At 38.3% G+C, this 26,188-nt stretch overlaps 1 protein-coding gene across 1 annotated transcript in view; it reads right to left on the reverse strand.

Annotated features, from left to right (window-relative positions):
* Window positions 1-23,789, reverse strand: part of LOC127414065 (lysosomal cobalamin transport escort protein LMBD1-like) — a 129,444-nt gene extending 105,655 nt beyond the window's left edge. The window contains exons 1-3 of the mRNA XM_051651773.1: window positions 23,699-23,789; window positions 20,226-20,402; window positions 16,427-16,490 (exon numbers count right to left, since the gene is read on the reverse strand). Coding sequence (XP_051507733.1) covers window positions 16,427-16,490; window positions 20,226-20,402; window positions 23,699-23,767 — 310 coding nt within the window. The 5' untranslated portion in view covers window positions 23,768-23,789. The remainder of the gene's footprint in view (window positions 1-16,426; window positions 16,491-20,225; window positions 20,403-23,698) is intronic.
* Between the last annotated feature and the right edge of the window lie 2,399 nt (window positions 23,790-26,188).

Below are 26,188 nucleotides of genomic sequence, written 5' to 3' on the forward strand. Positions count from 1 at the left end.
AATTTTCAATTTGGGGTGAACTATACCATTACGACGCAATCCACCAGTGCTGCAACAATTTTCATTGCACCCCCCGTGACAGCGATGCTGCAACCTATTATTTTGACTCCAGTTCAATAATTTCAACAGCAGATCTTTGTCTTTGGCTGCAGAACTAATTCTGTGATGGCGTCTGAATTGCTGTCATGCTGATGTGAAACACATTCACACTTCAGGAAATTACCTCACTTTTATCTTTCATACTCATTTTAAGTCCTGGAGCTTTGCACAAGGACATACCTGACTTACTGTGCCTTCTACTTATTTTAGAAGATGTGAAAAGAGCCAATAGAGACAGCTGAACAGCTAGTTTGATTTTGTCTGAGATGTAGATTTAAATGTGCACAGAGGTGTTCACCTCAGTGGCTTCTCAACAGTTGGATCTGATTATCTTTCAGACGGAAACCATTTCTGGTATTCTTGTATGAAAGTACCAAAACTTCTGAGTTAAAATTCAGGAAATTCTTTCTTTTGTAGAAACACAAAAGGAGATATTTTAAAGGATGTTCCGTTCACTGGTTTCAATACAATAGCAGTGGATAGTGACTCACTTTAAAGCATAAAATAAGCACCCAAACATGTCACCATATTTGATTTGGGATCTGTTTAAAGGTGTTGAGCAATGATTTGTTTTTATTTGAAACAGAATAATGACTGAAATTTCACTCTGTTCATCATACGAAGTAAATGAGAATATGGTGGAATATTTAGCATAAGTTTCATGGACTACTTTTATATGTTTTTTAGCTTTAAAGTGAGTCACTATCAACTGCTGAATTGAAATCATCAAGCTGAACATCCTTTAAAATATGTTCTTTCCTGTTCCGCAGAAAAAAGAAAGACATATGAGTTTGGTACTGCGTGAGGGTACCAAATGATAACAGAATTTTCATTTTTGGGAGAACTTTTTATTTAAAATCAAGGAGAAGTTTTCAGCTTTTAAACCCTCTTGACATTGCGAACAAAACTGTGGATCACCAGACTCCAGACTGGTGATAGGAAGCATTTAAACCTGAGACATCTGATAAATCAGGGGACTTTTAGAGATTTATTTTATTTGATTATTTATTTAACCTTGCGCTTTGCAGCCAAACCTCAAGGTAGAGGTTGTGCACTCCAAAGAACACTAAATTAAATAGAAAATATGCCCAAGGACCTGGCCCCAGGCAAGCTGAACAAATATATATTTTCCCTTTAATTACTTAACCTAAGAGGGTAATCTCCAGGGATGTCTAGGATAAGGGTTTCAGCCGCAATCCATTCGGGGTTTACTATGCCTACTTCTGACCATCCAAATGCCCGCCACGAGGCAGAGGCATCATGATGCGGCTCTCAGAAATTGGGCTGAGCATTAATGGCAGGCAAAGCCAGGCCACATTCGAATCTTTCCTGTGTACCTTTGGCCTGAGCTCTCTTCTCAGCAGGCTTAAGGACCTTGCGCCATGCACAGCTGCCCACTGCAATAACTGCATAATCTGTCAGTGTTTGCTGCTGTTGAGTGCCACCAGCAACTTGCACTTTCCATTAGTGATCATGCTGAAACATGCATGAAGAACAGAGAGCGAGCCAAAAAACGCATTTATACTCACACTGAGCTTATCAAGAGAACTGCATCTATAAAACGAGAACCCCTCCTTCAGCCTTCAAATGCACACATAAACACTTGCAAAGAGACAGTGTTAGACCATAATGAAATCAAATGATTTATTTAGAGGGCTCAGGGGTGTTTCCTCCTGTTGCTCCGGGGGTCTGTGCAACTCCATGGCTTTGAAGTGCAACTCAGATGGAGCATTTGTATAAACTGAATGATGCCACGCTTTAAGAGAGACTCTTAAAAGATTACACTTCATAAAAGATCAGGAAGAGAGCTAGTTTGTACATTAATGGTCCTCAGTAAATGTATAGTAGGAAATGCACACTTTCTCTCCCATCATCCGAGGCTTACAGAGCCCATAACATTTTTTTTATTTGAGCTTTTAGTGCATAACAATTAGCTTTAAAGCCATCAAAATGTAATGACAGATTGTAATGTGTATATTGTATTGTAATGTGTGCATGTCTCTTTGTATTTATTGCAACTGTGTCTATCATTGCATGTTGATTGTTGTATATTGCATGCAGATGTCAAATGTGACCAAGATAAATTCCGGTATCTCTGCGTACTGGCAAATCAAAGTGATTCTGATTCAAAAACATTTGACAAAATTAATCTTTAGCACATATACACAATTTACAGTCTTTCTGTTCTAGGAAAATGGACCAGAAATACCAACCTGGTCTCATAAAATCACATTACTATACCTACATTTTGCAAAATAATTTTTTACGTGGCTCGATGTGCGTACCGTGCTAGTTTCCTGGTGAAACAGAAGCTAGTGGCGCTACAACAACAATGGCTTTAATTCACTTTCACACACACAATGCAATCTTTTGACATCTTAACACTTTTACTATTTTGCAAGACTTGTAAGGTAATATATTTTAAGATGTGCATTACATAACCAACTACATTAACAAGCTTGTTTGAGCTCAATCAAATTGTGCTGTAACTCAACTGATAGAGCGTTGCACTTGTGATGCAAAGGACCAGGTCCTGAAGAGCAAGCAAGTCCGCACGTGAGCTGAAAGTGTCATCGAAGCACCACAAAATTATAATGGTTTTTTTATGTTCCATTTGCTTTTTTACGACAGTATTGATTGTTTAGGTTTAAAGGGTTAGTTCACCCAAAAATGAAAATTCTCTTATTATTTACATACCCTCATGATATCCCAGGTGTGTATGACTTTTTTTCTTCACCAGAACACATTTGAAGAAATATAGAAAAATATCTCAGCTCAGTAGGTCCTTAAAATGCAAGTGAATAGAGATTTCTCTTTTGAAGCTCCAAAGATCACAGAGAGTCAGCATAAACCTCATTCATATGACTCCAACTGTTAAATGAATGTCTTCTAATGCGACACGATCGCTTTTATTTCGAAATTTATTTCGATTACTTTTTAACTCTAAATCATGCTTCCATTCTGCAGCGGTATGCGCGTGTGACGAAATCACATTGGCATTTGTTGGGCCTCATGTATTCAGATAGAAGACAAAGGCAGGCCTAACAATCATAAAAAACATTCCTCAAGCCCCCTCCTTTTAAGTCGTAAATTTTACTAATAAAAATCACGCCAAAATCAAACAAAGGGAGTCCAAAACAGACTACAGATCCATGAAGCCTTGCCCTCTAAAGGATCGAGCTCTCAACTCCTATTGGATGAGGCACACCACAGAACGTCCCTCAAACATGACATCATCAGGACTTCAAATAATTCTGAAATGCTTCCAAAGTTGCTTCCAGCGACTTAGTTCACCGAATACGGACGTAGCTTTTTGCTGCTCTCCGGTGCAACCTCGTGGCTTAAGGAAGTAATGTCCGACTTGAAACAGTGGCCATACAATCTCCATCTCGCTGGACGAGTTGAGATTACTCTGTGTTCAACCGAACACTCTAACGGATCCGAAGGAGACCGCTGAGCAATTCGCATCTTCATCCGTTGGCCTACAGAAGTGAAGAGATTAAAGATTTCTCTTCCATCTTCAATCAAGTCGACATTTCTGAGTTCTCCGCCAGCCCGCCGAGAATCAACAGCCGTACCGCCCGCCGACAGCGCAACGGCCCCCGTCATCACCCGAGCCTCAAGGAACCGGGTCAAAGTTAAAGGACGGAGGAAAACACATTCTACCTGCGTCCTCATGCGATTCAAGTAAGAGGTTTACGTCTGGGCAGAGATAGAATATTATAGCGTGTTATTCTTGTGTTTCAAGGTTTTTGCTTGTACAGTTTACAGACCGCCATGTCCGCTAATTATTAATACTCAGGGTATTAATGATCCCGAATTTGTTATGCTGTATTGTGGTCCAACCAAATTGGACTGTTGTGCATTTTCGCCATCGCGGGTGAGACAGCAACTGAGTTCATCCATTAAAGAGTCACAAGGGACTTTTACAAGCACCGCTCGTAAAACCGCGTCTCTGAGTGATGAACACGGCTGCTTTATCTCCAGCTATCGCGAAATCAGTTTTCGGGCTGTCACTGAATAATCTCTCTCTCACTAACCACACTGACACACACACACACACTATCACACACACACCTTATGTGTTATAGAATTATTTTTATTTCCATATCTAATCATATCACTGTTTAGTTTGTAGTTGTAAGTCGGAAGTTTAATGACTGCATTGTATTAATTATTAATTGATATTACTGCATAAATAAACTTTGTTTATATTACAAAGAGAAGTGTTTTGGTTTGTTTTGCATACGCCTGTGTCATGCTGACGGGATGTCAGTGCTCGGATTCAAACCTTCATTCATTGTTTTTTTCCCCGAAAATCGATATTCTTTGGATGTCGATTTTCCTAAGAAAACAATCTAATATTGAGACTGTTTTAATATTCGGTTATTAGTCCCTGATTTCAGGGTGGTGCCCCGTCAATGTTAATCCTTATTAATATTCTATTGATTTTTGATAATTGATAATTATCTTTGATTGAATTAGAATGATCAATAAGCTAGTGTTAATTTTAATGTTTCATCGATGTTAACAATTGATAAGTGTTGATTTTAAAGGATTAAAAAAAAGCTAACATTGATTCTCATCAATGTTCTATTGATTTTAATAATTAATAATTATCTTTGATAATTATTAATTATTGCTAATAACCAAACTTGCTCCTAAACGTAGCACACTACATTTACTGGAGTCCCATATGAGGTTTTAATGAGTTAGATCCAATTAATTAATTTAAATATTGATTAATAACTACAGAAATAATTATTCATTATTTAATTTATTAATAATTAATAATTATTAATTATTTCTGATAGTAACACTGATCTAAACAACCAGTAAAGCCCTACACATTTGAAACACAAGACAACTGAGGCAAGTGTGTCACAGCCAGAAGAGCAGCGCTGTGAGGAGGAACGTTGTACAGTAGCTTGATTGGTTTTGGTTTAAATCTGTATTTATCTGTTTCTTTCCTCACAATGGTGCATTTTGTCTGCTTATCCTGGATGTCTCAACCGAGTAGACAGCGTGAGATTACATCTATATACGGGGTTGGGAGGGTTACTTTTGAAATGTATTCCACTACAGATTACAGAATACATGCTGTAAAATGTAATTTGTAACGTATTCCGTTAGATTACTCAAGGTCAGTAACGTATTCTAAATACTTTGGATTACTTCTTTAGCACTTGTAGATTTTTTCACTTGTTTTGACTATAAAAACTCTGCCAGTACAGTAAGACAAAATACACGTTAAAAATGCATTCTCTGAAAAACCTAAATATCTTATGCAGTGTTGTTTCTAAAACAAGATCAATCAAATTGATCTTGTTTTAAGGATTTTTTAATTTTTTTTACAGGAAAACAATACAAAAATTATTATCAAGAATATGATTTTTGCCCTAATATCAAAGGTCTTATTAGAAAAATAGAAATTATGATCCAACGTGAATTTTCTTGATAAAAAAATATGATCGTGTGCATGTAAAATGGCTAGAAATAGCATTTTAGCTTAGCGTAAAGCTGACAATTTACACAAGGATTATTTCTATTTCTTCTGTTCCAAACTTACTTCTCTGTCTGCTCGTATGAATGTAACACATCATAAGAAAGTGTTTCACCGCTGTTCAAATGCTCTTTGGATTGCACCATTCATATGTACAAATGTTTTCCATCTGAAAGGACTAAATATTAAATGAAACAAATGACAATAAAATGCAAAGTAATCTCTTCAGCAATCAAAATACTTTTTGAATGTAACTGTATTCTAATTACCAATTATTTAAATTGTAACTGTAGTGGAATACAGTTACTTATATTTTGTATTTTAAATATGTAATCCCACATTACATGTATTCCGTTACTCCCCAACCGTCTATATCATAACAGCACGAATACGTCACACGAGAGACCGCTTGGACTCCTCCCACTTGTGAAGCCTAATGGAAGCGATGGTTTATAGTTAAAAAGTACTTAAATATTGATCTTTTTCGCACCAAACGTGATCGCTTTTGAAGACATTAATTTAACCACTGGAGTGTATCGATGATGTTTATTCTGACTGTCTGTGATTTTTGGAGCTTCAAAAGAGAAATTGCCATTCACTTGCATTTTAAGGACCTAATGAGCCAAGGTATTTTTCTATTTTTCTTCAGATGTGTGCTGGTGAAGAAAGTCATTCATACACACTTGGGATAACGTGAGGGTGAGAAAATAATGAGAGAATTTTTATTTTTGGGTGAACTATCCCTTTAAGGTTTTTAGGTTTATAGATTTTAGTGTCACACAGTGGACTTTTTACCTTGGAACTGCCGCTATACACATATGGAACAATGTAATATAATTTTGCTAAATTGTTGCCAACCACATTCAAGAAATGTAAATGAGATCAGGCTGAAAAAATGTATGATGCATCCCACACTACACAGATTTGTGTCCAATCAATTGCTCTCTAGAACGAGAATGTCCCTCCCCCTAAAACTACCTTCCAATGACTACAAACAACCTCCCTGTTTCCATTGGAAATACGTCAATACAGGAAAGAAAACTGCACTCGTCAAGTCATTTCATGGAGTATATAAGTTGGGATTTAAGAAGTTTATTGTCAGATTTACTGAAAGAACCAAGATGCTTTTTGGTTTGAGTGCTGTCACATGATTACAGCTAAAGTGTTGTCATACACAAAGCACAAACCCATTTTCAATTTAACACATGACACAGCACAGCAGAGTTTGATTAAAACTGAACAGCCGTAATATGCAAAGAGCTCTTGAAGAGGCTGTTAAGCTCAGAGGGCTTCACGAAAGGATATGAATTACGCCTTGATCAAACTGAGCACATTCATGCACCTGACATCATCAACATCCAAGCATGATAATAAGCATTGTGGCAGGGAGGAGGGTGGGGCCGGGTCGTGATGCTGCACACCCGGCCCCTAATCAGGCTAATCAAGCCCTCGAGAGGGATAAAGATGACCGGAGGCGGCAGTTCAAGAGAGAGAGAGTTACGGGCAGCTGCTCTGCATGTGTTTATGTTTGTGTCTTTTTGTTTTATTAAAAGATTATTTATATTGTCAAGCCGGTTCCGCCTCCTCCTTTCCATTGAACTTTGTTACACTGGTGCCGAAACCCAGGAAGGAGGAGGGATGCGCTGTAGTAGAGTCCTCGCCACTACCATCCACCCCAACGGAGCAGCCACGGCCATCCGCCGGGGGACGGAGGAATGGCCACCGACTGCAAGGGGAGGAGGGGCTCCTAGCCGACCGCCTTGAGCGGTCAGGGCCGCTGCCAGGGGCGGAGGAGAGCCCTACCAATCACTAAAACGCACCAGGGTCAAGAGAGGACCGCTGACCGCGATCGGGGAGGGGCTCCTGGCTGACCGTCTGGAGCGGGAGAACCGCTGCCAGGGGCGGGGGAGACCCCTACCATTCACCGTTTCCCGGAATGAAGGAAAGGAGGGAGGAGTGTGGCAGGAAGGAGGGCGGGGCCGGGTCGTGATGCTGCACACCCAGCCCCTAATCAGGCTAATCAAGCCCTCGAGAGGGATAAAGGTGACCGGAGGTGGCAGTTTGAGAGAGTGTTTAGGGGCAGCTGCCCTGCATGTGTTTATGTTTGTGTCTTTTTGTTTTATTAAAAGATTGTTTATATTGTCAAGCCTGTTCCCGCCGCCTCCTTTCCATTGTACAAAGGAAATGGGTCATTATAAAATAATTACAACAAAGTTAAAAATGTATGTCTTCAGAGCAAAAGCTCCAGAACAAACCCCTCACTTCGTTGTGGACAAGTATGTCCTCTTAAAAGGGACAGTTCATTCAAAAAAATGGAAATTCTGTCATCATTATCACCCAAGTCATTCCACCTGTATGCCTTTCTTTCACACACAATAGGAGATGTAACACATAATGAAAATCTCAGTCACCATTCACTTTCAGTGTATGGAAAAAAGATGCAATGAAAGTAGATGGTGACTGAGGCTAACATTCTGCCTAACAAATTTTGTTTTCCACTGAAGAAAGTTAGTCATACATGTTTAAAACAAAACGAGGATGAGTAAACAAGGACAGAATTTTCATTTATGGGTGAACGATGCCTTTAAGTACAATGTTCACTACTACACACTGCACAGGGACAAATTCAGTGCTATAGTTATTCTGTTAGCACATACATGGGCGAACAGGGATCTCAGATTCTGCTTTGCAAAGAAGCCTTTATGGGTTTGACCTGGCAGTCCTCACAAACATATTGGATTCCGCTTTGCTGTAATAGATGGAGCTTGATCTCCACCTACAGGCTGCTGGAATATCTCCTCTGTACTTGATGCAGAGATGGGATGGAAGGTGGGGGCTGCAATCAATGCGACTAATTCAAGAACTGCAGCAGAGCGAAAATGCCACCAAGAGGAGAGAAAAAAAGAGCAGGATCATTCTGTCTGAAGCCACTGCGGTTGTGTCCGTGGAGAAAATAATATCTCCATACCTTAATCACAGTATACAATCTGTGTGCAAGTGAATGCAAAGAAGTCAGCAGGCTGCATCTATTGATTGAGAACAATCTATCAATTACTGTTAGATTCCACTGCAGCAGGTAATTTCAATGCAAATACCCAAAGCTCAGATGGTCGAGTGTTAATGGCGCCTGGTGGAAAAGCAGCATGTAGCATCTTTTTCTGAGAACAAAGGCATTTTCCTGGAGGAAGTTTAGAGAGGTGTTGACACCACACTTTCGCAAAAGAAAAAAAAATTTGTTCCTATTCCTCGTGCTTGGCTTGCGTTTCTTCGGATAAGACAGTTGTTCTTCTCCGAGTCCATCCTCATGAGTAGAAGGGGAGCGAATAAAAAAAGACAGGCAAATATATGTCATCAGGAATACAAAAGCAAACAATAAACCCCAGCGCAGTCATTGATTGTAGCATGTTGAATATATAAATACAGCAGACTAAAAATCACATATGTATTATGCAAGCGTATACGCTAGCAGTGTTTGCACATACTCCAAACCCCTTTCCACACAGGCCTTTAAGTAGATGTTTTTGTAGCCCATAATCCTTTTTCTAGTGAATGGATTGTTCTACAGCTGAGTCTGTTAGTCATAACCACACACATGATCAGACGGAGTCTCTCCCCATCCTCAATCTTCTTTAGAAACTAAAAGTGTCTGGTGCCTCGTTCTCCATCTGTCTAACCCACCATCTTGCATAAAGCCTACATGAGGGACCACACTGCACACCAGAAAGACTTTTAGTGAGGTTCGCTTCTCTCTTCAAGTTTTATTTTCCTTCTGAAGTACAGATGTGGCTCTGTCACGTCCCTTTCAGAGTTGTCAGCAGAGTGCAACCCTTGATCTTTCAAAAAGTCATGAAATAAAACGTTCAGAACCTCAGTGGATGCCACAGCAAAGGAAGAAGAGACACATAAGGGAACTTCATAAGCATTGTGATGATTGAAGGACAACATAAGTCTGGACTGGGCACAGGGAGTCTGAATAACTGCTGTTTAGAATCTGTCTTAAAGTTAAAGTGTGTAATGTTTTTGCCACTAGTGTCACCAAACCTAATTCCAGAAATAATAAGTCCCCCCTATGTGTCATTGGCCAAAGAAACAGATTGTTTTGCCCCAAACTCAAGCCACTGGTTGAGCCAATGTTGGTTGCTGGTTGAATTAGGCTGGTCCATATGCCTTTAAAAAAAAAGCAAAATTCTGGGTTACAGTGAGGCACTTACAATGGAAGTGAATGTGGCCAAATTTTGAAAGTTAAAATACTCACTTTTTCAAAAGTATAGCCACAATACATGAACAATATGCATGTAAACATGATTTTAGTGTGATAAAATCATTTAATCACTTCAGTTCAGCCTTCAATACCATCATGCCTGATCTTCTCTCAACCAAACTGACCCAGCTCTCCGTGCTAACCACAATCTGTTGGTGGATCAACAGCTTTCTGAAAGATAGGCAGCAGGTAGTGAGACTGGGGAAAATCACATCTGGGACCCTCACTATTAGCACTGGTGCTCCTCAGGGGTGCGTTCTCACTCCACATTTCTTCTCCCTGTACACGAATGACTGCACTGCAAAGGACCCCTCTGTCAAGCTCCTGAAGTATGCAGACGACACCAGTTTTTCTTGCGTACCACCACTTCTCAGAGTCTCCCGGTACTATATAATGTTTTTATGTAATGTACGTCATTGATTCGATGAGGCCCACCAATCACTTTTATCCGACCTTCCAAATGATTTTGATAAAATTGAGGTAAACATACGAGTGCTCTCTGCGCAAAACTCTGCGGTGAGTTTAACAACTCTCAACACGTGCAAGAACATCGGTGGTTGTCAAGCCATCCGTGGTCAAGTTTCGGATGAGCGCGCGTGTTTAAGCTTGTCTGGGCATAGTTCAGTTACAACTTTTGGGTGAGCACATTTTATCACGTCTTATTCACTCAAATGCATTATGCAAATTGTTTAGCTGCTGGGTGCGATCAAAACTACAGACTTAAAAAAATGTCAATGCTGTTACAGGTGTGATGTCAGCTTATATGCACAACCTTTTTCACAAAAGGCAAATCGATGATGAAAAAAAACCTTCAAAAATATACACAGGAAAATTTGCTTTTTATTCTTCATTCTTTTCTGTAGTGCTCGTAAAAAGATTATGTGAAGTGTGAACTTGCCTATGCATAAATCCTGACAGCGTTTGGTTCTATATACAGGTGTGTGTCAGAGTTCAATCCTGAACATCATCAAATCAGTTTGTTCACCGTGTCTAATGATAATTATCTGCACAAGTATCTGGCTCCTGTGTGCAAATTAATGTGTGCAGGACAAGGAAAGGTTAATTTTGCCCTCATTGAATGGGAGGATAATAAAAATACAAAAAGGAAAAACAGACATAATGATTTTTTTTTTTCAGTTTTAGGCTACATTTATTTTGTGTAAAAAGACAGCTCAACATAAGATTGCCATTGTTCTCTTATGTGGATTGATATTGTCAAAGATACAGACTTTAACAGATCTAAATATCCCTTCATTATATGTTTTTATTTTCAAAGTTAATCAAAACCTATTTGTTAGTTGAAGGTGTGAGGTCATATTTGTTCTTCAGCCAGATCAGATAAATTACAGGAATGTACAGCCAGAACTTGAAAATTGTAATTAAATACTATTTTAATGTAAATAAAAAAATTAATAACAGTTTTGTTTTTCATGTTAACATTTTAGTTACAATAAAAGTGTTAGGTAAGATAAATACAGTAAAAGAAGTTTGGCCCCAGTTCAGTTTATAAAACCCCAAGTTTATTTACTTATTTTTAAATTACCATACTGTATGTTGCAAAAAAAACTGTGACTGCGCTTCAGAGTATATTTCCCAAAAAAATCAAGTTTAATGCTAACAAGGAGAGTACCTGCACTTTTTTTCTTCCACTTCAAGCACTGATGTCAACAAACCCTAAAACGACTGAAAAAAATGACAATATAAATGACTTTAAGGCTAAAATATTACATGAGTTTTAACATCCATCCATCCATCCATCTATCTTCGACCGCTTATCCGGGACAAGACAGCAGACTAAGCAAAGTAGCCCATATGTCCTTTTCCCCCGGCCAGCCACATCCTCCAGTTCATCCTGGGGGATCCCGAGGCGTTCCCAGGCCAGCCGAGAGATACAATCCCTCAAGCATGTTCTGGGTCTTCTCTTGGGTCTTCTCCCTGTTGGACATGCCCAAAACACCTTCGCAGCAAGGCGTCCAGGAGGCATCCTAATCAGATGCCCGAACCACCTCAACTGGCTCCTTTCAATGCGGAGAAGCAGCGGTTCAAATCCGAGCCCCTCTCGGATGTAAAAAAAAAAAAAAAAAAAATTTACTCTATCCCTTAGGGTGAGACCTGACACCCTACAAAGAAACCTCATTTTGGCCGCTTGAATTCGTGATCTTATTCTTTCAGTCACTCCCCAAAGCTCATGACCATAGGTGAGGGTTGGAATGTACACCGGCTGGTAAATTGAGAGCTATGCCTTCAGACTCAACTCCTTCACCACCACGATCCGGTACAGCGGCCACATTACTGCAGACGCTGCACCAATCCGCCTGTCGATCTCATGCTCCAACTTTCCCTTACTCGTTAACAAGATCCTGAGATACTTGAACTCCTCCACTTGGGGAAGCAGCTCTCTCCCTACTTGAATAGAGCAATCCACCCTTTTCCGGCAGAGAACCATGGCCTCAGACTTGGAGGTGCTGACTCTCATCCCAACCACTTCACACTCGGCTGAAAACCTCCCAAGTGCGCGCTGGAGGTCACAGCATGATGATGCCAACAGGACCACATCATCTGCAAATAGCAGGGATGCAATCCTGAGCCCCCCAAACTGGACACACTCCACACCTCGGGTGTGCCTTGAGCCTATTTTGCTGTCTAACAGTAGAATGTGAGCAATTTATTTTATACGTTTTATTATTAATAAAGCTCAATCTCCTCAGAGAAACGAGTGAAATATAACAACAAAATGCAGAATCAGCAGCAGGGGCATTCATTATTGAGCATTATCAATGAAACAAGAAAGTTCTGTGACCAAAACTAAATATTTAAACAGAATTTAAAATGAAAAGTTAATTCCATTTAAGAATTTCTGTTTACTTTCCTAATAAATGTCTCTGGACTTATTGTGTGATTCTTCAGCACATCTTTTAATACAGAACAAAACAAAAATTTTGTTTTCATAATAATAATGACTTTTTCTATATTTGAATCAAATGTTCTTTTCTGCTCACTTAACCAAGGCCATGCTGCAACATTTACCAACTAGATATTTATATTTTATGAAAAAAAATCTGAACAGTGTTTGCTAGGCTGTCGCTATGTTGTTGCTAAGGTGTTCTGAGTGGTTGTGCCCCAAAGTTTTATATTAAGGGTTAGTTGTTCAAATCCTTAACCATAAGTATGTGTAATAGTACTAGTGGCAATTACCTTTGAAAATACCACTAATATCATAGCCTACTTTTCATGATCCAAGCTGAATATTTGCACCTGAAAATATGTCACATTACCAAAATTAAATGTGCTGTCAATGCTGATTCATGTTGTCTTTAAATTATTTTCCTTGCATTATGTTCTGGTAAATTGACTCAAAAGTTCCCAAAAAAAGATTTTTTTTTTCATGACTTATAACAAAAAAATCATGTTTATTTGTTCATGGAGAACACAGGCTCGACAGTTGGACAGGGGATTTGCGACATGTCTACCTGCTGTCATTATTAATCTTCTGATGCTTTTCTGATGATAGAAGTGAGGCTTTTTGATTGGCTGGTTTGTATTGGCTTGCAGCTTGTCTCTTGCGCATTTCGCACTGCTCAACAGATGCCGTGCCGCTCTACTACCGACGGCCTGTTCTATGCAGCATCTGTTGACAAACTCCAATGATAATCAAACAACTGTTCTGTAACTCAATTTTATGCTACCTTGTCCCAGCTCCCACCATTCCTAAAAGGTATTATTGAAAGTGGAAGCAATAGACGACTCAATTAAAGCATCCATATGTGTCAGTGAGATATATTTAATGCGGTGAAGTCACATCGTTTCACAATGTTTTGCGATTTCAAGATGCAACTTTTCTGAGGTTGAATTTCTTGCAGTGGTATCGGCACACAAAAAATGCTAGACCTTTTCTCAAAATTAGCATCATTTTTCTCTGCCATTTTTTAGATTACTTATAGTCACTGGTCCCAAGTTAATTTTTAGTGAATGTATGAAGTCTCACAGGTGCTCTCGAGAATTAACCACACATTAACTATGGACATGTTCCACTGGGTTTGAAAATTATGAAGTGTCCAAATTCTAAGGAATATAAAGAGGAAGCAATGGAGGCGATAAATGGACTCAATAAAAGGCGTGTATGTGTCACTGAGAAATACGTTTATTAGGGACAACCCTGTCTATGTTCACAAGCCCTTTCGACCTTTTCATAGAAAAGGTCACTTGACTAATGCTGTGTTTTACCCTGGCAGACAAGAGATTTATTCAGCTGAAAGCTGCACCCCCTTTCACTTAATTTGACCAAGATGGTACCACACAAATTAAACAATCCCGCAACCTAACTGCCAGCTTTTGTAGACTGATGTCAGATCATGTGAGCTGTTTAATTTATAACCTGAGTCAATAGGCATTAACAGAGAGCTGTGGACTGGATTGTGCCGGCTCCCAAAATAAAATGCCAACAATAAGGGTTGCAGATGATGAAGGAATATGAATTGTACATTTTCTAAAATGCAAGGTAAGGAAATTAAATGTACTGCATTTGTCATCTCCAGTATGAAGGCAGTGTCTTAAAAGGGTAATATTACGAGGAGTACATTTTTTTCTTGAGATAAAAGAGTTCAGTGTAACTAAAAAAATTTACTGTAACTTATTTCCTAGTCTTAAAAGAAAATCTATCGAAACTAGGCTCCAAACACGGCTTGTTCTGAAATCCTTGGATCAGAAAACAGAACATCATAAAGCCCATTTGGTGCTCAGAAACTTGGTTCTGAAATCCTTGGTTCAGAAACTTATGAACTTGGTTCAGAAATTTGGATCTAAAAAAAGAACGTGAATAACATCAATAATGTAAATAAACGAATGTCCTATTCGATGTTCAGAAACTTGGTTCAGAAACTTTTGACGTCAGAAAATTAAACATCAACCATGCCTATTTGGTGTTCAAATACTTGGCCAGCCCAGTCACAGGTGAAGTTTGGTGGCCTGTTTAATTTCAAGGGTCACAGAGAGGGTGGAAATAGTCACGACATAGGAAACAAACAAACAAAAAATAATGATGAAAATATGTACACTGGTGGCCAAAAGTTTGGAATAATGTACAGATTTTGCTCTTATGGAAAGAAATTGGTACTTTTATTCACCAAAGTGGCATTCAACTGATCACAATATATAGTCTGGACATTAATAATGTGAAAAATTACTATTACAATTTGAATTTTTTTAAACTACTTCAAAGAGTTCTCATCAAAAAAAATCCTCCACGTGCAGCTATGATAGCTTTGCAGATCCTTGGCATTCTAGCTGTCAGTTTATCCAGATACTCAGGTGACATTTCACCCCACGCTTCCTGTAGCACTTGCCATAGATGTGGCTGTCTTGTCGGGCACTTCTCACGCACCTTACAGTCTAGCTGATCTTACAAAAGCTCAATGGGGTTAAGATCCATAACACTCTCTTCCAACTATCTGTTGTCCAATGTCTGTATTTCTTTGCCCACTCTAACCTTTTCTTTTTGTTTTTCTATTTCAAAAGTGTCTTTTTCTTTGCAATTCTTCCCACAAGGCCTGAACCCCTGAGTCTTCTCTTTACTGTTGTACATGAAACTGGTGTTGAGAGGGTAGAATTCAATGAAGCTGTCAGCTGAGGACATGTGAGGCATCTATTTCTCAAACTAGAGACTCTGATGTACTTATCCTCTTGTTTAGTTGTACATCTGGCCTTCCACATCTCTTTCTGTCCTTGTTAGAGCCAATTATCCTTTGTCTTTGAAGACTGTAGTGTACACCTTTGTATGAAATCTTCAGTTTTTTTTTTTTTGTTTTTTTTTGGCAATTTCAAGCATTGTATAGCCTTTATTCCTCAAAACGATTGACTGACGAGTTTCTAGAGAAAGCTGTTTCTTTTTTACCATTTTTGACCTAATATTAACCTTAAGACATGCCAGTCCATTGCATACTGTGGCAACTCAAAAACAAACACAAAGACAATGTTAAGCTTCTTTTAAAGGATCAAATAGCTTTCGACTGTGTTTGATATAATGGCAAGTGATTTTCTAGCAATTTAGCATGATTACTGAAGGATAAGGTGTTGGAGTGATGGCTGCTGGAAATGGGACCTGTCTAGATTTGAACAAAAATGACTTTTTTCAAATAGTGATGGTGCTGTTTTTTACATCAGTAATGTCCTGACTATACTTTGTGATCAGTTGAATGCCACTTTGGTGAATTAAAGTACCAATTTCCTTCCGAAACAGCAAAATCTGTACATTATTCCAAACTTTTTGCCACCAGTGTAAATTCCATAAAAAGGAATCTTCCTAACATCTGAGAAATTCCAGCTTGAAGTACCACCTAAACACAAAGCATATTTTTGCCAATTTAGCAGTCAACGCTCACCACAATAATGTAATGTCTTTGAATGATCTTCATTTGGGGGCTTTTCTCAGCAAATATTGATGTCTGTGATAAACTGTAATTATTTAGATTAATTCATTGGCTTTTCATTTAATTAATTTGATTAAAATATAATCAATTTACAGCCTTAAAATATATGATAGTACCCGTTTTAAACCTAGTACTTACTGTAGTAGCCGTACAAAACTGTGTCTTCAATCTGCTGCCTGGTCTCATTGTTTGAAGACCAATCCTAGATTTAGGGGGGAAAAAATTACTCTATTAGAAAAAATGCAATACACTAACACATTCGATCAAAAATAGCATAGATCTAATTCTTTAGATCACAGACAGACACAAACAACACAACAATGCAGGATATGTATCTCAAAGGATCAATACCTGAACAACAAATGTCTTGCATACAGTATATATTATCTATGCAGTGAGGATTTTTATCAGATTTTTATTTGTATCGTTGTTTTTTTTTTTTTTGTTTTTTTGTTTTTTGTAACGATACCATGGGACACATACAAAGAGATACAAAGAGCTGGTTCTACTAGCACACTGTAATTTTTTATTCCCAATGTGTCACAGATTCCATCAAAAACATGACCTGGCACTTTGATGACTCACACATTCTCAGAGTAGATCCAAATGCCAGAGAGAATTGCTGTCTGCCTTGCTGCGGTAAATCACTCTCTCTCACACACACTTTCTCCCTCTCTTTCTCTGACTCTCCTGTCTCAATGAACTCCATTCCCACATTCAGAACTCACCGTTTCATCATGCCAAAAGATCAAACCCATAATTGCCATATGAGCACTAGAAAAACATCATTGCGGTGTTGGATCAAATTGACATGACACTTGCTAGCTGTCAGCTCTAACAAATTTAAACAGGTTGAGACATAACTACACATTTCATCACAAATGATGCATACAAGGGTTCCCACACTTTTTGACCAATGAATATCCATGCCCGTTTAGTGATTTTCTTTTTATCATTTGAAAACATGGGAACCAAGAAATACAGTACAATCGAAAAATGTCATTACTAAGCTGTTTTGGTTACCAAGGCACTTACCATGTTACAGCTAAAATAAATGCACATACAATAGACCCAAAAACCATTTTGACACTTAAGCTACACTTAAATGTATTAATTTCATTGAATTAGATAAAAAATTACCAAATAAGTGGTGTCTGCAAACATGCTGATAGAAATGTTTTGCTTGAAACAAGTGCTTGTGTTATTTTTCATTAAAATAAATGTCATTTAAGTTTGCTATTTTGTTGTCTAGTACAATCGCATCCATACATTTTTATTACTTGCTGTAAGTGTCCAACTATATCTTGCAGCCATCGTAGATCTCTCCTGTTTTAAGCAGATTAGCTGTGTTGGTTTCTAAACCCAACACTCACAGAATAACAAAGAAGTAGAAAATAAAACAGGTCTGATTCAACTGCAGTTCATTTAGCAAACTCTACCGCCGCTACAAGTTTAGTATATGAGAATGCATCCTCATTAGCCAAAACCCAGGCCTGTCAATCACTGCAGTAATCTCTTTAGGGCACAGAAACAGAAATAAACCTACAGAGTCCTACATACACAGGCTGCATTAAGAAGATGTTTAGTCGGGAAGGTTCCCCTGCCTATTAAGCCAGCTTACTCAACTGGAGGAAGAGATATATTTGATCGTCACATCAGAAAAACAGATTACTGGAAAGCCAGAGCCAAGGAGATCACTGCCATAATCTTTTGTGTTTAACCAGGACTTGATGGCTCCTTCCATCTCAACCTCCCACAACACAAGAACCTGTCTGCCTGATATATTATGCAGCGCTGAATCATAGCCGAGTTTCAGACTGATTCTCAAACAGTCTTTTCTCACCAATTTAGGTTCATGTTTTGTATTTCATTAGAGTCGGTTGTAATCTTCCTTGTACATTAAAGACTGTTTAGTGCTCTTTAAGAAGGTCAAATGGTGTATACAAGTGGATACGTAACATTTCTCACCTATAAACTAATTTATTTGTATTAGCCTGTCAACCCTTAAGGGCTGTGTTTCCCAAAAGCATTGCAAGCTTAAGTTGATCATCGAGACCATTGGTGCCAATGGTTTCTACGATCTACTTAGGCTTACGATGCTTTTGGGAAACGCAGCCCAGATCTGCGATATTTACCATTGTAAAATCAAATAAAAAATGTAAAAGATGCTAGGGTGTTGTGTACCTTAGGTAGCACCACTAATAAGCCAAAGAAAATATAATTCTGTGTACAGTGCTGATCTATTCACTATATTAAACTACAGATCTATAAAACTGAAGATCATTCTATGAAATTGTAGTGTCGGATAAAAAGATCTGCGGCTTCATCACAGATCTAATTAACTCAAAGGAGTTGCTGATAATCTCGTTCAGTTAACCTTCTCCTTCTACACAGATGATCTATGATATGATCTGTTCTTCAGAACACTTCAAACCCTCAATGTTCAATAAAAGAAATGAAACCAGTAATGATTTTCTGTCTTATTTCGATAAAGTTATATCTGCTCTTGACCTCTACAAGTCCCTTTTAACCATCTTAGGACTGATGGTTATCTCAAATTAAAGCCAGGTCAGCACAGTCTTTAGATCTCAATTTATTCTGAAAAACACTTTCGAGTAGCTTTTACACAGACCCATGAAAATATGGCCAGTATGCTTGGTGAAATTTATAATTTAACTCTTTTGGCAGATTATTGGCTTGCTGTCATTAGTCAAAACATGTTTGACCATTATACAATGGAAAAAACCCAATTTTAACATCTTGCATTTGCCTAAATCTTACACATATTCCATGTGATTTGTAAACCTCAGGATGTCTCAAGAGTTCAAGCTCAAATAATGTAATATAATCAATATCAAATACTGGAATTAAAAGTCTTAGTCACTTGCTCTCTGATTAAAGGATTAGTTCATTAGTTCAGCGCATGAATCAAATGAACTGGTCTACTTTTATGGTGCTTTTTTTTTTTTTTTCAAGCTTGATAGGCCCTGGTCACTACATGCTTTCATTATATTGAAAAAAGCAGTGTGAACTTTTCATGAAACATGTCTTTTGAGTTCCACAGAAGAAGAAAAAAAGCAAGTTCTGAAAATAATGGGAGAATTTTCATTTTTTGACTTTTACAGTATATTGAAAAAAAAATAAAAAATTTGAAATGCAGTAATATTACTACCAAAAATGTGCAAGGAGAATAATAGCCAAACCAAAGTGAATCACCCATATTTGGCATCACATGTTAGATGAGGAACATTTTGCTCTATTTCCACGTTGCTTGATTTATGATTGGGAGGTAATACCATGATTAGTTTAATAATTCAATATCCATAAGAATGGTAAGTCCATGGTTACATTAATTATGCCATTCAGTCACCATAGTAACCACTGTCTCATTAGACCATCTGAGTCAAGTAAAAGAAAGATGTGGTCAATTCAGTCTGTAAACTCAAACCTGAAGTATTGATATCTCTGTCACTATCATTTTTTTTTTCCCTCAATTTCCTTCATAACTCACAGACTACTACAAATCTACCTGCCATCTTTTGTTATAAGAAACATTTAAATGTCCCAACAGTAACAGGACCATTAGAATAGTTAGAGTAAAACTTGATCATAACTTTGAATTTAATACAAGACGTCAGAATGTAATTGTACAAGGTAGATAAATAGGGTTATCTGTTGTATTCTTTTTGTGTTTATTTGTCACACACTGGAGATACTGGGCTGCGTTTCCCAAAAGCATTGCAAGCTAAAGTGGATTATAGAGACCATTGGCGCCAATGGTTTGTACAAACTGCTTAGGCTTACAATGCTTTTGGGAAACACAGCACTGTACGATAACCCACATCTGTGCGAGTTAACATGGAGCAACATTTCTTCTACAATCAGTGTCCAAAAAAATGAAATGAAAGCATTTCTGTACAGTGCTATGGATGGATACCTTGTATGTGCCATTGGGGTACTTCATGAAAGACACTAGAAAGATATCCACAGGCAGAAGAGCCGATGTGATGAGGGCAACAGCAAGAGCACATATCGCTGTGATGGTGGAGATCACCTCGCTCTCCTGACGGCTCTGGTACTTCCTGATGTAAACCCAGCAGAAGACCACAATCACCTGAAGATACAGGAAAAATGGACAATATGCTTAAATGCTTGAAAAGAGATTTAAAGACAAATTTATATTTAATATAATATGTATCTCTTCATTAAACTAAACGTGCTGCTAAATTAAATTCACACTTACATTAAACAAGACAAGACATCCAGATTTGCTTTTGCAATATATGATGTGCAATTTTTCTAAGTCATAAATCCATTTACATGAAACTTGTGAATATAGCACTAACTTTAAAATTTCTTCCAACATGCAAACTTTCACAAACAGCTAGGCTAATAATTAAATACGATATTTGTATAGAAGTACAAAATAGAATAAATACAATAAAGGATGACTACATGATGCATATCAATAGTACTCTGAACCCTAAAGAAAAATGCTGTTTAAATGTGTCAGTGTTATTGAGAAAATGTTCAAGTGGACTGATTTTTCATAATATTAATATGTTTAAAATTCAGCAGCATACTGTATTTAAAGTTTTATGGTTGTTTTCTTTCAACAGCACCAAGGTCTAAATTTCTGGTTTCAAACCATACTGTGTTATATCAGACGTCAGGCAGAGAGTTGGCCCAAACCCAAGCCATTCAAGTTCAAAACAACATACAAGTGTCCTGCTATTTAGAGAACTCAAGTATGTCTGAATTCTACTTCTTTTCTAATCTTCCGTCCAACATTTCTTCTCTTAGAAAGAAAAGAACAAACCTGCCTACAGATTGCAACTTTCTAATGGAACTCGTTTAGAGTTCTTAGGATGCAGCTAATATGAGCCTGTGATTACAGGATACTGTTTTCAGACAGGATCAATTAAGGGCCCCATGCGTTTTAGATCCCGCTTGAATGGTTGGTCAGATAATGACCCAACGTTCTGCATTTAAAGCTGCACTACGTAACTTTGTGCTCTCTAACGACATCTGTGGTTGAAATTTAAATTGCAAGCAAAAGAATACATTACATTAGTCGTGTTCAGGCACTGCTCTTCTGGTGGATGAATCTCCCAAATTAAGCTTACCTTGACATCGACTGTGTGTGATCATGACTGGAGCCGGAGTCATAAAGTGCTATTTTTAATTATACGATTAAACATTTAAAACGAAAATATTACTTGCTTTGATGAAGATAAACAACAATCTTATTTACATATTTGAATGAATTTTACACTTAAATCGTTTTTTCTGACACTACACTCAAAGCACTTTTAAAAAGAGACCAGGGGACTCTCCTCAGCCACCACCAGTAGATCTTAATATGATTATTCAAGTGTTTTATCTACTATTTATATTTGAATTGTACTACAATTTTCAATTTAAGAGGTTAAACTCGTGATATGGTTGATATGAGTTCAATAGAATATTTTATTATTTTTATACTATATTGTCCAGCTTCAGCTACTACAATAGCATGTCTACGCAATTCACACAATAACACCATAAACTAAAAATAAAAACGAGGATTCAATAATGATGGGGATAAAATATACTTTCTTAAATGTAAAATAATATGCTTAAATATGCAATATAACAATTACAAGAAGTCAATTTCAGAAGTCATACATATTAATCATGTCACGGTAACTTAGATACATCGCAATCAGTTAACACATGAGTATAGTTCAATTCATAAAAGCATGACAAGCAATATAAGCTTCAACAACCCTACCAGAATCCAAGTATTATAGCAGGTAAACAACTTCGCCAAATGGATAACAGATAAGCATCCATCTAGATTGCAACGATGTGGTCCTGAACTGTGTGAGCGTTACTGAACTGAGTTAAACAGCGTAGTTGGTTTCTCCAGCCGGAACATGAGACAGCCGGTACGGTATCCCGTGTGTGCGGACATGACGTAATGACGCAAGGATGGACGTCATAAACCGATTTCGCACCAAATCGAACCTGGCAGCTCAAAATACAAATCATTTTTATAGCCTTAGAGTAGTGAATCTGGGTAAGGTAAGGACATTGTTTTGAACACTGCTTGTTGATGCACTCAATCAATAATGGCAATTTGTTCATTTTTAACTCAAAAAATCTTACATAGTGCAGCTTTAAATCAGGATGTGCTGAACAAATTATCTAGCAAAAAGCTGCTCTCTTTGCACTTGTTAACCTTGAGTTAAGTGCACTTTAATTAGAAAGTTAAAGCACAGAAGAAGCCACTTTATCTAGACACCTCAATCAGGTAGAATATAAACAAATCTTAAATCTAAAAAACTAAGAAGCCTGACTTAAGACTTAGATGTTCATGCCACACTAGTCATGATAAAAGTATTTAAATCATAATGTAATAATTTATTATTAACTTATTAATAAAGATAATACATTAAAATAAATAACAAATATATAATCATCATAATCTAAATAAATAATCATAAAAGTCAACTAAGATAATATTTCAATCTAAATAACAAATTTACTTGGAGAACTATTTTTACCCTGAACTGCATTTTAGTGAAATACCTTTCACTAATAGAGGGTCTACTTATTTAATAAGTTTAACTACAGTTAAGTAAATTCATTAACCTGACAGTAAACAAAGAGGATTATGATATTACATATATACAGTATGATAGATAACATAACACAGAGAGATAGATCCTCAAGGGCTGATGTGTTATGGCACGCTTCATGTTGTCACAGCAACATAAAATATAGTTAATTTCTCTAAAGCTGTCATCCTAAAATAAAACCTTACAATGTTATAATAGGTAAATCATAATTTAAGATTGTATTTTTAACTTAATAATAAAATAATACAAAAAAATTAATAAACAGATTTATAATAATAATAATAATAATAATAATAATAATAATAATAATAAGCTATTAAGATTTAAGCTAAATAACACATTTATTTTATTTTATTTATTTATTTATTTTGCCCTGAACTGCACCATTTCACCAAAATTAGAGGGTTTACTTCTTATAGTAATAAGTGTAAATCTTTAATAAGTGTAACTTCAGTTAAGAAAATTGTCAACCTGACTGTAAACATAGAGAGGAGGATTATGACATAACATAGACAGACAGATCCTCAAGGGCTGATGTGTTATGGCACGCTTCATGTTGTCATACCAATATAAAAAAAATAGTTAATTATACTATAAACATACACATATAAACATACTATAATAACCCCTCACATTAATAAACAAAAAAGGAATTCAAATGTGTCAACAACAATAACAGGATTCAGCTCGAGCTACAGACCAGCATGACATTTGACAGTATATTTCAGCGGAAATACCATGTCAAATAATATAACTCAATGTTTAACTGAGAGTTTATGTGTCTTACCAGTAAAACGATGGTGAAAATGGACCATCCGAGCACAGATTCAGAGAGCAACGCTACAGAAGGCGCCATGACTGCTTCACTTCCTGCAACACAGCTGATACTCATCACGTGACCGCAGACGTCACAACACTTACAATGACAGAGGTCTGGGTGAAAAGCTAAAGATCGAGGCAGAACTTGCGAATTATGTTTTTAAAACCGAAAATGTTAAATAAACTCGTACAAAGAAATACATTGTTTTATTTCATAAAATATGTAGGCTACTCTTAACCAAATCTCCACTCTTTCCAGATTTTCCTCTCAGAGTTTGAACACTTTTTTTTTCAACGTTCCAGAAATGTAAATAATATGTAGTACTACAATTATATGATTAAAATAAATAAATAAATACCCATAAACTGTTTTATTTTGTATGGGGAAAAATCTATGTCAAATAACCAGTGGTTAATTTGAAATAAATCAATCAATCAGTGATTATGGCACTACATGGTTTGTCTATGTTTTCCAATCTTAAAAATTTATACTGTATGTTTATTATAGAGAAAAGGCAAAAGATGACTCTGCAGCTGTCATTTGGTCCACTGTGCATATAAACACAGTGCAAATTACGGGGGTCTCAGACCCCCGGAAAGAACCGGACACCCCCATGGAAATCTATTTTGCTAATAACCTGACTGGAGTCTTATCCGATGCAGATCTGAGAAGATCCGCTCCTGTTCACAGTAACTCCACCTCGGTATGCGCTTCAAGCACCGTAACTTCGCACTTCAAGTCCTTGCAAAACCGCCATTAACCACCCAGTCAACGGAGAAAATCTGAGACACCAATGTACAGAAATGGCATACTTGTAATTGGACTACATTACATTATAATATGTGTAATCAGATTACATTTGCTTTATTATGGAATACATGATTACATTTTTGAATACATTACCAATTAGCCAAAGCAATAACAAGTGCGTAATTGACTGATTATGCTCCTAAATTTTAAAAGAGCGGTCTGAGGCAGTCAGCCAGATCTTGAAATACGTACTGTACCAGCTCAGAGTACATAGGTCTACCATGGTAGCACTACATACATTGAAGTGCGTCCTGATCCTCACATACCACATACAAAAGTAATTTGACTTTCAAAGAGACAGGCGACAGTAACTGAGTGTGGCAGTGGGGGCGTGGTCAAGCGCCCATCCGGAGAGAGCGCGAGCGGTAAGGGCGCTTACACCTGAGCTAAATTATGTATAACACCTGTCTCTAATTCCAGTGAGCTTGGGGAGAGTGGCATATAAACAGCCATGCCACTGCCAAAAAGAGAGAGAGAGTCTGACACGAGAGAGCCTACAGTGAATGTGGAGGCTGATTTGTTTATGTTTATGAAGCTAATGTGTTTATCTATGTGAAGCTAATGAGTTGAGTGCCTACGTGCCTCTGAGACTGAGTTTGTGAAGCTGTAAAGCATTGAAGTGGCCGATTAAAAGGTTTACCTGAGTCTGGAAAAACCCACTTTCCTATGTCCTCCTTCCCTTCTGCTTGTAAAGTCGTACACTGGTGCCAAAACATGAGAATTCGAAGTACGTCCCATGGAGTCCTCCCAGGTGGCCGAGATCCTCCAGCCTGCACCAGTCCAACCAGCAATCCCTGCTTGAGCTTCGCCGAGACCAGGAACAACGGTTTTTTGAGAACCTACGAGCTCAAGCAGAGGACCGGCTCGTGATCCAGAGCCTCCTCTGCCAGGAGAGAGAGCAAGCGGCAACCCCGGACCACCACAGCCAACTGCCTCCCGCCACACTCCTGAAGATGGGCACGGAGGACGATGCTGAGGCCTTCCTCAATTTGTTTGAGAGGACAGCGGAGATCTGGGGCTGGCCGCGTGACCAGTGGGTGGCCAGGCTCCTCCCACTACTGTACGGGGAAGCCCAGCTTGCGGTTCAACAGTTACGGGCAGCTAATATCCTGGCCTATGACGACCTAAAAAAATCTATCCTGCAGCAGGTGGGTCGTAGCCCGGAGCAGTATCACCAACTGTTCCGGACCTTGAAGCTGGGGAAGACTGACCACCCGTTTGCTTTTTCCCAACGGTTCCGAGACGCGTGCCGGAAATGGCTGCTGGTGGGGAATCGTGACATCGGGGGAGTGATCGACCGGGTGGTACTGGAACAGCTGATTCATTGACTGCCACAGGGGACAGCGGAGTGGGTCCAGTGCCACCGCCCAGGGTCACTGGAGGAAGCCGTCCAGCTTGCGGAGGACCACTTGGCATACCCAAGGGTGGAAGAGCCCTCCTCTCACTCTCCTTCTCTTCCCCCTCCCACTGTGTGTTCCCCCATCCCTCTCACTCTGCTCACTCCCCAGGGCCCGTTCCTGCCCCACGGAGGCAGGGAGCTCCGCCACCAAGGCCAGTTCCTCACCTGAGGAGGTGGACACAGCCCCCTACATCTACAGTGCCCCGCCACTCTCCCCCTCAGGTGGAAGTGCCCGCCGATGCAGGTGT

The sequence above is a fragment of the Myxocyprinus asiaticus genome, chromosome 23, assembly GCF_019703515.2.
Source record: "Myxocyprinus asiaticus isolate MX2 ecotype Aquarium Trade chromosome 23, UBuf_Myxa_2, whole genome shotgun sequence".
Lineage (NCBI taxonomy): Eukaryota > Metazoa > Chordata > Actinopteri > Cypriniformes > Catostomidae > Myxocyprinus > Myxocyprinus asiaticus.